The sequence below is a fragment of the Dipodomys spectabilis genome, unplaced genomic scaffold (assembly GCF_019054845.1).
Source record: "Dipodomys spectabilis isolate Male_0828 unplaced genomic scaffold, ASM1905484v1 ptg000228l, whole genome shotgun sequence".
NCBI lineage: Eukaryota > Metazoa > Chordata > Mammalia > Rodentia > Heteromyidae > Dipodomys > Dipodomys spectabilis.
This window is the reverse complement of record NW_024870905.1, coordinates 11,228,219-11,243,203: the sequence shown is the minus strand read 5'-3', so window position 1 is coordinate 11,243,203 and position 14,985 is coordinate 11,228,219. Positions and strand designations below refer to the sequence as shown.

The 14,985-nt window shown below is 43.9% G+C and overlaps 1 protein-coding gene and 1 pseudogene across 2 annotated transcripts in view; both read left to right on the top strand.

Annotated features, from left to right (window-relative positions):
• The window catches only part of Scaper (S-phase cyclin A associated protein in the ER), a 214,986-nt gene that overhangs the window by 123,600 nt on the left and 76,401 nt on the right, over positions 1 to 14,985 (top strand). For both annotated transcript variants that reach the window (XM_042697751.1, XM_042697750.1), the window contains exon 24: positions 8,633 to 8,748. In XM_042697751.1, coding sequence (XP_042553685.1) covers positions 8,633 to 8,748 — 116 coding nt within the window. The remainder of the gene's footprint in view (positions 1 to 8,632; positions 8,749 to 14,985) is intronic.
• Positions 14,471 to 14,758, top strand: LOC122123390 (annotated as a pseudogene).

Here is a 14,985-nt window from a genome sequence, read left to right as displayed (position 1 = left end):
TGAGCCTGCAACCCTGGGCAGTGTGGGCACGAACACACTTCCAGGCTTGGGATGGGCAATGTAGGCAAGTGGCTGGAGCTTGTGGGTGGCCTGCTCTGCCATCTTGTATTTGTTGCTGACTGCTTTGGCCTTCCTGAGGGTCTTGATGGCCGCAGCCTGCACGCTCATGGCCTTGCTTGCCTGTATCGTCTTAAAGCCCTTCTTCTTGTGCTTCTTTGCCAAACTTGGGGTCTACTCCCTTAAGATGTTCATATCTTGCGATTGGGCTTTCTTGGTGCCATTTACGGAACTAGCTGTGCATGGTGTGGTTCTTGGATTTGGCCATATCTGAAATATCACCCATGGACCCTCTGCACCTGGGACCGGAAGGGGAGTGCTGTTTATTTGATGACAGGATTCTGAGTGCTGAGCTGGAGGACGGGAGGGTCAGCAAGCTGATGATTACTAATATTTACACAGCTTTGTTTATTTCGTCTCTCAGTGGCCACTTGAGATTGCCAAGGCCTCAAGGAGATGCATAAATGCTCTGATGTTTTGCGCATCATAACTAGAAGAGCCAGAACTCAAATTGCAACAGAATTACCCTTGTGCCAAGACTATGAATAACACCTTCTTTGCCCCAGTGATCTCTCCGTGATTGGTCTGGGCTCCAACTAGAAGGAGAAGACTTGTTTTATGACCCCTTAAGTCTCAGGGCCAGCAGCCCTGAATGGTCTGTCAGGCCCCCTTCACCCCCCACCCCATGCCATACATTACCCCACCTCTCCCTGCCCTTGCTGAAAAGTCGTCCTGATACTGCATTCCCTTTAATGCGTACAAGTTAATGTACAGGCTGTCTTGAGGATCTTTGCATTTCTTTTCCACATGATAACCTTACTTCCCTATGTTATGGGCATATGAACTTGCAGGCTGACCTAAAGCAAAAATCAATTACTTCAAACTGAAATCCTTGTGTCAATGTAAATTGATTGTCATATTTCTCTTTCAGTAAAGTTGAGAGTGTCCTCTGCAACGAGATTTATATTTGCCCTTTTCATAAAGAGTTAAGATTCAGTTCCGGTCCTGTGTTTGTCTAGTGATTCCTCTGAGTTATTTTGTGTGGCCCAAATCAGCAGATTTGCAGCCATCTTAGGTCATCTTGAGTAAAGGTGTAAAGGTTTCATTCTCACTGGCTACAGGTGTAGCACAGAGGAGTTCTGAAGTTAGGATTCGGTGTTAACTTTTCAGGAAACATTTGTTCATGTTTGCTTCAGCAAAACCAAGAAGGAGGAGCATGTATTCTGGACCCACTGCTTGGCACAGATGAAGTTGTGGTCTGTAGTGTTCGACTGGAAACAGAAGTTGCCCATGTGTAATTCCTCCATGACCAAAGTGTAGGGATCACTTGAGTACCTTGCAGGGCCCAGGCCCACCGGGCTGCTCACTGGACTGTCTTCCTTACCACATTTTGCAACAGAGATGTTGCACAGAGCACCTATTTTTTTTTCCAGCATTTTTGCCTCTTAGGTGTCTCTCATACCCTTTTTTGATACCAGAGAAGAGAAGGGCCTAACTCCAAAAGCCAACTCTAGATAACCCCTCTGATGGTGTGTGATGAGCCATCTCCCTCCTCTCCCACCATCCTCTAGACTGAATTAAGCAGACACCATGCTTCCTTTCTCAGATCAGCTGGGCTGGATTTTCCGTGTGCTCTATCACAATTCCTTTAACCTAGTTGCTTCTTGGAAGGAAAACAAAAGAAAAAGCTTGGAAAAAAACAAAACAAAAAAACCACCTTGCACGAAACATTATCATGTGCATAAGCAGAGAAAGCTTCGGTAAAGATCGTTGAAGTGATATCTTTGTGGAAGTTGGAATTAATATCCCAGAGATGATCTAGGCATCACTGAATTCCAGAAAGGAGAGGAGAGGGGAAGGGTAGGAGAGAAGAAGAGAGGACAAGAAAAAAGGAAAGGAGAAGAGAAAGGAAGGGAAGAAAGAAGGGAAAGAAGAGTAGGGAGGGGAAGGGAAAGGAAAAGAAGGGAGGGGAAGGAAATGGGTTTATAAAGATTTCTCCAGCTAAGAAAGTATTGGGCTGTCTGGAATCTTCCAGCCCTGGCTGGCCTCCCCCTCACCCAGGGACTGCTTCCTACTGTGCTCCCATTTCCTGACAGTCTCAAGAACTGCACCCCCAGTTAAAAGAACACTCATATTTCAGCCCTACAGAATCTAGTTAGCTCTTTCATTTCCTTTTTTATTTACTTGCGATGGTAAAACTTACATTCCTGTACATTCTGGGAGTCTGGATTGCTTCAGGCCTTTTTTTTTGAAGCTGCCAGGGATTGCTAATTTAAGAGACGATTCTTCCTCCCATGCCAGTTTGCTTCAGAATAGGATCAAGCTAACAACAATGTGGTAATCCAGACAGAGGTAGAAAAACAGAAAATCCAAATAAAGGCCCATAGTGTCTCTCAGGGGTATGGTACTGGTGTGCTTCCTTGATTTTGATAAGTAATATAACATGTTATCATAAAAGAAAGCGGAATCAAAGCCTGTAGAAACTATTCTTCCAAACTTACATCAGTTTTGGTGTTTTGTTTTGTTTTTTAATAATATTGAGGCAAAGCCTTTTGTTATTTGGGGATAGTTAGTAATGTGTGTGCCAAAAGTCAAACACTTGCCTACAGCAGCCACACACTCAATTTTTCTACAACATTCTTATTAAAAACCCATCACAGTTCAGAAGTCTGATAAACCTAGACCCAATTCCCAGCTCTGCCACTGGTACCTGTATAAATTTGAGCAATGAACAGATTCCTCTAAGATCACTTTTCTTTAGTCATCTAATGGGCTATCAGTTGCCAGCCACATGGTCTGCTGTCAAAATACTATTCTTGGTAGGCCTTTTTTACTTTCAAAAAAGTAAATTTTTTTGTCTACCAGTACTGTGGCTTGAACTCAGGGCCTTAGCTTTTTCACTGAAGGCTACTACTCTACCATTTGGACTACAGCTCCAGCTTCATTTCCAACCTTTTGCAGGTTAATTGGAGATCAGGGTCTCACAGACTTTCCTGGGTGGGTTGTCTTCAAACCACCATCCTCAGATCTCAGCCTCCAGAGTAGCTAGGATTACAGGCGTGAGCCATCAGCGCCCAGCTTTGCATTAAGTCTCTCTCACTAGACCGTGAATGGTGGGCCCACTTCAATGTTGCCACTTGACAACTCTGGATAGCTTGAGGTACAGACATTAAAGTAACTCTATTGCAGTAGTGTCAACTTTGTGGGATTGTAGTAATGAACTCTACTGTCCTTGAGCCATTTGTCTTCATAACAGCTGAAAAAGACAAAGGAGCCACTGGCTCACACCTGTAATCCTACCTACTCAGGAAGCTGAGATCTGAGGATTGTGGTTCAAAGCCAGCCAGGAAAGTCTGTGAGACTCTTATCTCCAGTCTATCACAGAAAAACCTTGAAGTGGCTCTGTGGCTCAATTAGTAGAGTTCTAGTGTTGAGCAAAAGGAGCCCAGGGACAACACCCAGGCCCAAAGTTCAAGCCCCAGTACTGGCAAAAATAAAGGAGTCAGATGCCAGTGTCTCGCCTGTAATCCTAGCTACTCAGAAGGCTGAGATTTGAGGATCATGGTTCAAAGCCAGCCTGGGCAGAAAACTCCAAGTAACTCTTATCTCCAATTTACTACCCCCAAAAAGCTGGAAAAGGTGCTGTGGCTTAAGTGGTAGAGCACTACTAGCCTTTATCAAAAGAAGCTCGAGAATAGTGCCTAGGCCCTGAGTTCAAGTTCAAAGACCAGCACAAATTAAAAAGAAAAGAAAAGAAAAAACAGAGGGCACGGAGTTGAGGATTTCGCTCAGGGGAAGAACACTTCTTGGTAAGTGTGAGGCCCTGAGTTTGGTCCTTGGCTCTGGGGAAAAAAAAGAGCTGAGCGCCGGTGGCTCACGCCTGTCATCCTAGTTACTCAGGAGGCTGAGACCTGAGGATTGTGGTTCAAAGCCAGCCCAGGCAGGAAAGTCTGTGAGACTCTTTATCTCCAATAAACCACTAGAAAACCAGAAGTGGCATTGGGGCTCAAGCGGTAGAGCGCTCGCTTTGTGCTAAAGAGCTGAGGGATAGCACCCAAGCCCAGAGTTCAAGCCCCACTACTGATAAGAAAGAAAGACAGGAAGAGAGACAGGAAGAGAGACAGGAAGAGAGACAGAAAGACAGAGAAAGAAAAGAAAGAAAGAAAGCAGAGGGCACTAAAGTCTACTCTCCTCAACTTCTATTTTGCCCTCTCTCACAGTGCTGCTTCTTCTTAATCCAAATGGGTCAGAAATGGGCACAATTCATCTTCCCCTGGGAAAGCCTTCCTAAGGGTCTGCATGCTAGGGAGCATTCTCTAGTCTTGAGAAAGACCTTCTTAGCCCCACTTGCCATATGCTGCACCCAAGCTTTCAGACTGCAGATTGTGATTAGCACTCAATTTGGCACCACATCTCCACAAATGATTATTTCATTCATGAGCTATCCTTGTCCCCAGAAACCTGATCTTTCACAGTTAGGGCTTACACCTGAGAACCTGAGCACAGACACTTACCGCAGGTGCTGGGTGGGACTACAAAGACCCCAGCAGTGCTGGTTTAGTGTATAAGAGGTAAGACAGAACTAGAGACTTCAGCTCATTACGTCTGCTTCTTTTAAGCTAATATTAATTAGTAAAGATAGCTGGGCGTCGTAGCTTACACCTGTAATCCTTGCTACTCAAGGAGGATGAGATCCGACGATCACGGTTCAAAGCCATCTCAAATGGGATTTTCTGTAAAACTCTTATCTCCAATTAACCAAAACAGCCAGAAGTGGAGTTGTGGTTTTAGTGGTATAGCACTAGCCTTCAGCACAGAAGCTCAGGGACAGCACCCAGGCCCTGAGTTCAAGCCCCAAGCCCAGCACCAGAAAAGCCCCCAAAGTAACATTAATAGTGAAGATAGTAAATGAGTAGGACAAATATCCTTCAAGTGTTAGGGAAGTTTTCATATGGAGGAAGACAATTGTAAAAAAAAAAATAATAATACTTTTTTTTGCTCTCAAATCCTCCATCTCTATAAATTGGGCAACTAAGTTCTAAATTGATGAGGTTGCCAAATCCGACTTGTCTTTCCTCTAAACAGGTGTCGCAGATGCTCAGAGCAAATCTAGGCTATCCTGCTAATTGAACATGCAGACAGTTTTCCCCATCTGCCACCTCTGTCTAAAAAGCTAGGAAGGCCTTCGGTCCTCCAAGCTCACAAAGAACATAATCACTATCTACAGAGAAGTCAAGCACAAAGGCCACCAGCCTTCACAGGCCACCAAAGATTAACAGCTGCTCCTCCTCTGATTGGGAGAGGTAATAATGGTTACTCTAGTTAATGATTGGATGGATTTCCCGGCCATGTAATTCAGATCCAGGCTGTCTTTTTTTTTTTTTTTTTCTGGCCTGGCCTTTAGCTGAGCTGGAACTGCTAATCTCATTAGTCAGTTGTCAGTCTCACAATGGGAAAGAGCTGGGGACCTAGAGCTCTTAAGGTGTTACAACAGGTACATAAGAAAAGCCACACATTTCACACCCCCTAAAGTGTGTGTGGGGGGGGGGGGGGAGAAGGCGGATTTTCCCAATTAAATCAGTTGTAAAGTTCTTGATGAAACTTTTCCAGTTTCACATTCTGAGTGTTTGGAGAGGCAGTAAGTTTGTTTGTTTTGTGTTTATATTCTGGTCTCAGGGCTTAAGTTCAAAGACTGGGCACTGTCCCTTAACTTTGTTGCTCAAGGCTGACACTCGACCACTGAGCCACAGCTCCACTTCTGGCTTTTGGTGGTTAATTGAAGAGTAAGAGACTTATGGACTTGCCTGCTTAGACTAGCTTCAAACCATGATCCCCAAATCTTAGCCTCCTGAGTAGCTAGGATTACAGCCATAAGGCACCCGGCTTGTTCGTTGGTTTTTTGTGTTTGTTTTTAACGTGTGTGTGTGTGTGTGTGTGTGTGTGTGTGTGCGCGCGCGCATGTGCGCGCGCGCACATGCACCAGTACTAAGGCTTGAACTCAAGGTCTGGCACTCTTGCTTGGCAATGCTCAAGGTTAAACTCTATAACATGACCCATAGCTCTACTTGTGGCTTTTTACTCTCTGATTGGAGATCAGAGTCCCATGGATTGGAGATAAGAGTCTCATGGACTTTCCTGCCTGGGTTGGCTTCGAACCATGATCCTCATAGCTCGGCCTCCTGAGTAGCTAGGATTACTGCGTGAGCAGTTTCAGACTGCTCTTTAGGAGCCTGCAAGCAAGGGAGAATGGGGCTGAGAGGTAGGACAGAGCAGATGGGGTAGATAGGACTTAATGGTGGAACAGGGAAAAAGTTAGGGGGATAGTAAGCAATGTTTTCCCTAGCCGTGCTCTGGAGACGAGTGACCAGAAGGGGGCGTCTGCACCTCAGAGTCAGAAGGGTACATAATCAGAACCCCTCCCTGGACAACGGGAGAGATTTGTGAGATTTTTCTACTTCATCATTGGCGTTGCTATTCTCTTTATTTTCTCCAAAAGCCTCAAGTGACACAACTTCAATTTCCAATAGTACATTAGTAAAAAACAAAAATGGCTTTGTATGGTCTTTATCACCCTGAAATTGGCTGATTGTTGTCCTGCTCAATGTCTATTAGAGCCTGTGGCTGAAGTTTTTCAAGAGGTCACATCCGTGTTGTTGGCATAGCATGAAAGGTTGGAGTTGGGTGTATTTTTTAAGCATAGATGTATACATTAAACTGGCCTGCTCTTGCTCAGTCCTTTCTCTCTACTTGTGCAGTGTCAACCCAGCCTCCCCCCCCCCCCCCCTTCAAATGTCTACAGGATCAGCCAGTGGAGCTGTCCTGTTTCCCCAGGGACACCATCCATTGGTCATTTGCTTAGCTTGGTTTGGAGTTTAGAGATATCATTATGTGAAGGTTCTACACTAAAATCAAATCTAAGAGTTTAGTTTTTTCCTAGTTAATTTTTATTTTACTTTATCATCTTAATAATTTTTTTTTTTGCCAGTCCCGGGCTTGAACTCAGGGCGTGGGCACTGTCCCTGAGTTTCTTTTGCTCAAGGCTAGCAATCTACCACTTGAGCCACAGCACCACTTCTGGCATTTTTTGTGTATGTGATGCTGAGGAATCAAACCCAGGGCTTCATTAATGCTAGGCAAGCACTCTACCACTAAGCCACCTTCCCAGCCCATTAATAATTTTTTTGCGGGGGGTGTTGGTCATAGGGCTTGAACTCAGGGGTCAGGCATTGTTCCTAAGCTCTTTTACTCAGGGCTAGCTATGCTCTACCACTTTGAACCACAGTTCTACTTCTGTTTTTTTGAGTGGTTAATTGGAGATAAGAGTCTGATGGGGACTTTTGGGGCTTGCTTTGAACAGTGATCCCGAGATCTCAGCCTCCTGAGTAGCTAGGATCATATGCATGAGCCTCTGGCACTTGGCATCATCTTAATATTTTAATCTGGTATAACTTATTTTTGTGCTAGTACTAGAGGTTGAACTCAGGGTCTTGTATTCTTGCTTGGCTCTTTTCACTCAAGGTGGGTTCTCTACTACTTGAACCATACCTCCACTTCCAGCTCTTTACTGGGAGATTAGAGATCAGAATATCACAGACTTTTCTGCCTGGCTGGCTCTTAACTGATTCTCAGATCTCAACTTCCTGAATAGTTAGGATTACAGATACTAAGTAATAGTTTTGTTTGTTTAGGCCTCTCTTTAAATGTTTATTTTTAAGTAGTTCTACAGAGGGATTTCAATTTACTATGTCAGTTTATGAGTATGATGCATCATTATTGTCACCCCTTTTATCATTCTTCCCCATGTCTCCCAACCCCACTCATTCCTTCGCTAGTGTAGGAAGATTCAAAGTGCTGGGCTCTAGTGTCTTACTATAATCCTGTCTACTCAGGAGACTGAGATCTGAGGATCTTGCTTCAAAGCCAGCCTGACTCTCACCTCCAGTGAAGCCAGAAGTGGAGGTGTGGGTCCAGTGGATAGAACACTCACCTTCAGCACAAACACTCAGTCCAGGATCTGTGGTCAAGCCTCAGGACAAGCACCAAAAAAAAGAAAAAAGATACAAGGCAAACATGTCCTTCAACTTGAAAAACAAACTTACTCTTTAGTCCTAAAGCTTAGTCCTAGTATGGGGGGAAAGGTATTCTCTGAAGTAAAGAATGGGTAATTTTCTCCTGGGATCACACCAGAGGCATTATGAACTGTGCTATAACAGTTTAGTCTCCTCAGACTGTATCCTTCAGCAGCCATTAATTGGCTTCCAACCACAATCCTCAGATCTCAGCCTCCTGAGTAGCTAGGATTATAGGCTAATTTTTTCTCATCAGGGTATTTATCATAAAGAAGGACAGCTTGTATATAGTGATCTGATTCATATTGGTCCCTTTCACTAAATTGTAAGTTTCATGAGGAGCAGGGCTTTGTCCTTTATGGTCACTACTGTTAACCTAAATTTCCTGCACAGAGAAAACAGCCAACAGATATTTGTAAGGTCACTGCATCCATTGAATGCTTCCTATTTGGTTATAATTTTATGCCTGGGAGGGTGAACTCAGTTCTGTCCGTATTTCTGTCTAGAATGTAGCAGATCAGATCGCATTTCACGCCGCTGGTGGATTAACTGCCCTGGAACACATCCTTCAAGCCCTTCTCCCTGCTACGAACGTGAACACGGTCTCACGAATTCCTCCCAAGTAAGTGTTGTGTTTTAATCTGTCTTTCACATCTCATTGGCGAGTCATTCCTGCCCTATGGTTTCCATATGGGGAAACCTCGAAAAAATGGAATGTGTGCTTACATTCCCTGTGGAGGAAAACGGAGGTGTTTGGCCTCACTTGCAAAATTCAAATGGAGCTTAAAAGGCCTTATTGGGAAATCTCTTTAGTCAGTGGCCTGCTGGAGAACAGAGAGAAGCTGGCAAACTTTTGGGCGGCTCTGCTTTTAGAAACCAAAAATCCAACCAGAGAGGAAGTAGATAGACCCAAACTGTGAAATCGGAAGTCCACACACCTTCCTGAGCCAAAACTGCCGTAGAATGCAGGCCCAGCCAGATTGCTCGGACCCACATTGTACGTGGGTCCCTAATGGTAAATCACTCCTAGGCATAGCATTCTATGCAGCATTTGGACCTCATCTCTGCTTTCTTTCCTGGGCTCTGAGGTCTTCCTTTAGTCCCTGAGCACCTGTTTCAGGAGTATGATACTTTGCTGGTGACATGAGTAAATACGTGGACATTTTGAGGAGACTTACCAAACGAGAAGTTTTTGAAAAGACTTATTAAGATTACCCAGGAAATGTTTTTACCCTTTAGTTAGCACAGCAGTAGGAATGTTTTATTCATCCATGAGTTGCTCCCCGCCCCCGGATGGTTTAGGAAAAGTAAAAAAGAAAAGTAGCATCAGCTTTGGAGCCACGCAGTGCTGGGTTTGGGTTTTACCTAGCATCTCTAGTTGGGGAGAATCCATTCAAGCCCCTTCATCTCATGGCATCCGTTCCATCATTTGAAAATGGGGTGATCACACTTCACAGTGCTATGTGGAAATCCACTGAAGTTTATTTGAATGCTCCTTGCAAGCCATAAAGTGTTTTGTCGATGTCAGGTGAGAGGTCGTTCATTCCCCGGGTTCTCTTTAGATCATATAAACTTCTCTCCTTTTACCAAGACAGTGTAGTCTGCTTAGGTGGTATCTCTCCCAAATGCGTGGGGTACTTGGCCACTGACGGTGATGAAGGCACTTTGGTCCACTGATGAGGAGAGGTGCGGGGAGGTAGGTGTTCGCTAAGCCATCTTGTGCCTCCTCCAGCAGCTGTGGAAGGCCCCAGGCTTTCCTAGCCAAAGTAGACTTGGTTTACGGTGTGTTGCTCAGTGTATAATCATCACCCACTGTATGCTAATTAATTGGCCAGGAAGGATAGAAGGATGAAGGAAGTAATGAAACACAAAATAAGTATTTTGCCATAAGAAAGGAACTGTCATTTGGTTCTTTGGTACAGTGCTTTGATAACTTAGTTCATACCTTAGCCAGGTACCAGTGGCTCACACCTGTCATCCTATCTACTCAAGAGGCTGAGATCTGAGGCTCAGAGTTCAATGCCAGCCTGGGCAGGAAAGTTCCCTGAGACCCTTATCTCCAGTTGACAACCAAAAACCCAGAAATGGGTATGTGGCTGAAGGAATAGAATGCTAGCCTTAAGCTTTTTCTTGCCAAGCCAAGAGCAGGAAGCCCGGAGTTCAAGCCCCAGTCCTCACACCAAAAAATAGCGTGCAACATTAAATATCTGGTTCTTCCATTGTCCTTGACTTATGAATACAGAGGACATTCTTTTTTTTTTTTTTCAAGTAGGACATTCTTTAAGTTTGAAGACAATAACAAACGATCATCTACTTTCAAATATTAGAAGGCCATGGACAAGCTTCGTGCTAGTGGCTCACACCTGTCATCCTCGCTACGCAAGAGGTTGAGATCTGAGGATCATGGTTCAAAGCCAGCCTGAACAGAAAAATCTGTGAGACACTTACCTCCAATTAACTAACAAAAAGCTGGAGGTGTGGCTCAAGAGGTAGTATGTGCCAGCCTTGAGCAAAAAAAGGCAAGGGAAAACTTGAGGTCTCATGTTCAACATCCAGTACTAGCACACAGACACAGCCATGACAAACAAGTTCTACTAGTCTAAGGTGAAGAAAATGCTAGAATATGCCATGCATTCTTTGGTACTTGTTTTCTGCGCTAAGGGTTGAAAGGAGAGTAACACAAGTCTTCCCAAAAACTAGATGAACCTGAAAAAAAACAAATTGTCCTGCCTTGTTTCAGAGCAACTTTCTTCAATGTGGAAAACAATGTGACAGGGCCCCCTAATTGAGAAAGCCTAGTTTGGGGTACCCCATCCTAACCTAGTCCTCTCAGTAATAACTTGAAGAGGAGTTACCAGTTTCATGAGCTTTCCCCTGGTTCCAACAAATACAAAAAGAATCCACTGAAAATTGGAAAGGTTACAAAAACTTTAAATATTCAAAAGCAAGTGCCAGTCTTTGTTTAGTTATTTATTTTTGTGTCCGTCTCAGGGGCTTGCACTCAGGGCCTGAGCGCCGTCCCCGAGGTTTTTTGTTCAAAGCTAGCGCGTGCCCTCTCGAGCCACAGCTCCACTTCTAGCTTTTTGATAGTTCATTGGAGATAAGAGTCTCACAGACGTTTCCTGCCCAGGCTGGCTTTGAACCAGGGTCCTCAGATCTCAGTGTCCTGAGTCGCTAGGATGACAGCCATGAGCCACTGCCACCCAATTGTTTCATACTTTTAACAGAAGCTACTGGAAGCTTTTCTCCCTCCCCACAAAAAGCCATTAGAGGGGTGTGAGCTATAGGCGCAGGGTGAAAGCTAAGGGACAGCTCAAGACCGACCAAGGAGGGCATTTGGGAGGAAATAAAGAGAATTTAAAATAAGCCCACTAGAGCTAGAAGGTGGCTCAGTGGTAGAGTGCTTGCCTAGCATGCATGAGGCCCTGGGTTCGATTCCTCAGCACCACATAAGCAGAAAAAGCCAGAAGTGGCGCTGTGGCTCAAGTGGTAGAGCGCTAGCCTTGAGCTGAAGAGCTGAGGGACAGCGCCCAGGCCCAGAGTTCAGGCCCCATGACGGGCAAAAAAAAAAAATCCCACTAACCCTTCCATGTCTTCAAGTTGGGGAATTCTTGTCCTCAGTGAGTTGGCAAAGTACTCTTAGAGCTTTACTTCTTTAGTGCGAAAAGTAAGGCTGGCTGCTGACATGCAATTATGATCCTGGGGTTGTGCTTGGACAGGAAATCCTAACATCAGTGCTAGATGCTTTCCTCAAGAGGAAGTACTTAGTCAAAAGCCTAAGGTGAAATGAAGAAACAAGTTCACAAGCCCTGCCACTGTGGCCAGCTGCTACTGACAGCAGAGGGCATTGATCTGGACTTAGGACTCCAGGATTCCTTTCCAACATGTGCTAACTTTGGCTTAGATCTTTTGTTGTTGTTGTTTGTGGGGTTTTTGGTGATACTTGGGTTTGCAGTCAGGCCTGTGTGTTAGGCCTAGTACGAGTGTGAGACACAACACCTGGCTCTTGCACAGATCTTTTCAGGCTCTGTTCCTCAAAGGAGAGGCACAGGTAAGAACAATATGCTGTTGGCCAGAGTAACAGGTGTCTGGGCTACCGCCTAAGTTCGGTGTCAGGTGTCTTGAAATCCTCAGAGGACAAAGCCATAAAAGCAAAAAAGAAACAAACCTCCGGGTTCATTTAAGATATGCATTTTTGTTAGTGTTAAAATTGAAATTGTGGTGGTGTACTGGGACTTGAACTCTTAGGGCATCCTAATCTCAGTTGGCTACAAAGTTCAAGGCTAGAACTCTATCACTTGAGGCACGTGTCCATTTCTGGCTCTTTGGTTGTCAATTGGAGATGAGGGACTTTCCCACCTGGGCTGGCTTTGAACTGGGATCTTCAGCTCTCAACCTCTTGAGAGGCTAGGATTACAGGCATGAGCCACTGCTACCCAGCTCAGATATGAATGATTAACAGTTACCAAGAACTGTACCAGAGAAATGGCAGTTCCTTTCTTATTGCAAAATATTTCATTTTGTGTTTCATTCTTAATCCTTCAGAAGTGGAGCTGTGGCTTAAGTGGTAGAGCACCAGTCTTGAGCACAAAAGCTCAGGGCCAATGGCCAGGCCCTGAGTTCAAATCTCAGTACTGGCAAAAAAAAAAAAATACAATCCATTACTAAACAGTTGATCATTTATAAGTAAGATTATGTTAATAGAATTCTAAATATCTTCTTTCAGATCAAGGTTTACTAAGAGTGAATAACTTTCTACCATCAACAATAAAAGGTTTTTTTTTTAAAGTTTTTCAAGCTAATTAGCCATAGTGATTGATAAATACTCTCCCTCATTGGGCATATTGAGGTATTTTGTTTATATCTCAAAGGACTTATGGAGATGGTTACAGTTGACAGCTGCTCTACCACTAATAAGATTAAAGTAAAGAAATTAGTTGTGTCAACTTTAATCTGCTGTTTAACACTGCCAGCCACCTGGGGTCTTCTCCCAAGCCAACATGTTTAATTGTGAATTTTAAATTACATAACCAGATCCTACTTAAGAACATATCTGGAGCCTGGCTAATCATAGCTGTCTTGTATTAAGAAATTTATGTCAGCAGTAAAAATAATGCCTTAGCACCAGAGTTTTAAATTAATGTATTAATTTGATGACCACCCTCCATTTTTAAATGTATTATTGTAATCTTTGAAACATAATACTTTCTCAGGAGGCGGGTAATATGAGGAAATGCGGAAAGTCTAATTAAATTGGTGCTTAAAATATATCTGAATCCTCATCTAAAATGAGAAGGTGTCTCAGTGGAATAATTAAATTGATTATTCTATTTGTACCAAATTCGCTAATTGAACAAAAACCCTTGATCTAACACATCTAGTTGAAGATTTCTTTTTATTGTGGGGGGGAGGGGGCGCTGGTCCTGGGTTCTGTCCCTGAGCTTGTTCTTGTTGTTGTTATTGTTGATGATGTTGTTGTTGTTGAAGACTAGTGCTCTACTACTTGAGCCACAGCTCCATTTCTGGCTTTATGGTGATTTATTGGAAATAAGAGGCTCACAGACTTTCCTGTCCAGGCTGGCTTTGAACCACAATCCTCAGATCTCAGCTACTTCTGAGTAGTTAGAATTACAGGATCAAGCCACCATTGCCCCACCTACTTGGAGATTTCTTTATTCCTGCCTTTGAGGCGTCATTATAATTGGATTGATTTTTAGAATTAAGTTTGCTGTCATTGAAGTGATACATTTTATGTAATTAGTATGTGTACCATAATCATCATTGTTTTGTTAAGTTGTGATCCAAACTCGGGGTAGTATGTGGACAGTTTACACCTTCACCAGGAAGACAGGTTGATAGGAAAATATCATTAGTCTCCCTGAAAGACCCCTGTCCTTTTGTCTTGCCAAAAGGAATCAAAAAGGAGTTTGAGCCAGGCACTTGTGGTTAATGGCTATAACCCTAGCCACTCAGGAGGCTAAGATCTGTGGATCACTGTTCAAGGCCAGCCTGGGCAAGAAAATTCATGAGACTCTTATCTCCAATTAATCACCAAAAAGCCAGAGTGACGGTGTGGTAGAGCACTGGCGTGGGGCTTAGTGGCACAGGCGCAGATAGGAGGATGGCCGTCTAGGCCAGCCCAGGCAAAAAAGTGAGACACGATATGAAAAATAACCAAAAAAATGGCTGGCTGGCAGCAACTCAAGAGTGTTGCCTAGCAGGTGCAAGACCCTGAGCTCAAACCCCCGTAACTCCCAGAGTAAAAAATTAAAATTAAAAAAGTATGTCTGTGGAGGAAGTGGGCTGCCAGGGGACGTTGGCGTTGGGAGTGTGCCCACTCCACCATGTCAAAGGTTTCTTTTAAAATCATGATGATATTGGGCCCATGGCTGCCCCAAAACTACTCAGCATTCCTGAAAGGGCACCTTTCACAAAAGTCTTAAAATCTGCAGCAGAAGAATTTGCAGGTCCCGTAGCCACAGGTGCAATTGTTACCAATGATGGAATTAGGAATAAATCCTACACAGACTGCTGGGAGTGTTCTTCCAAAGCATGGTTCCGAACTTCACACTATTCCTGGAGATCATGTTGGAAGTTGTTGCTATCTGCTACTTGAAATATATACAGAATAAATGCTAGTATATATATATATATATTTTTAATTTTCAAATTAAAAAGCTTGGTGCTGCTAGCTCACATCTGTCACATCTGTCATCCTAGCTACTCAGGGCTAGCTACTCAGGCTAGAGGATTGTGGTACAAAGCCAGCCTGGGCAGCAAAGTCCATGAGACTCTTATCTCCAATTAACCACTAGAAAATCAGAAATGGGGCTGTGATTCCAAGTGGTAGAGTGCTAGC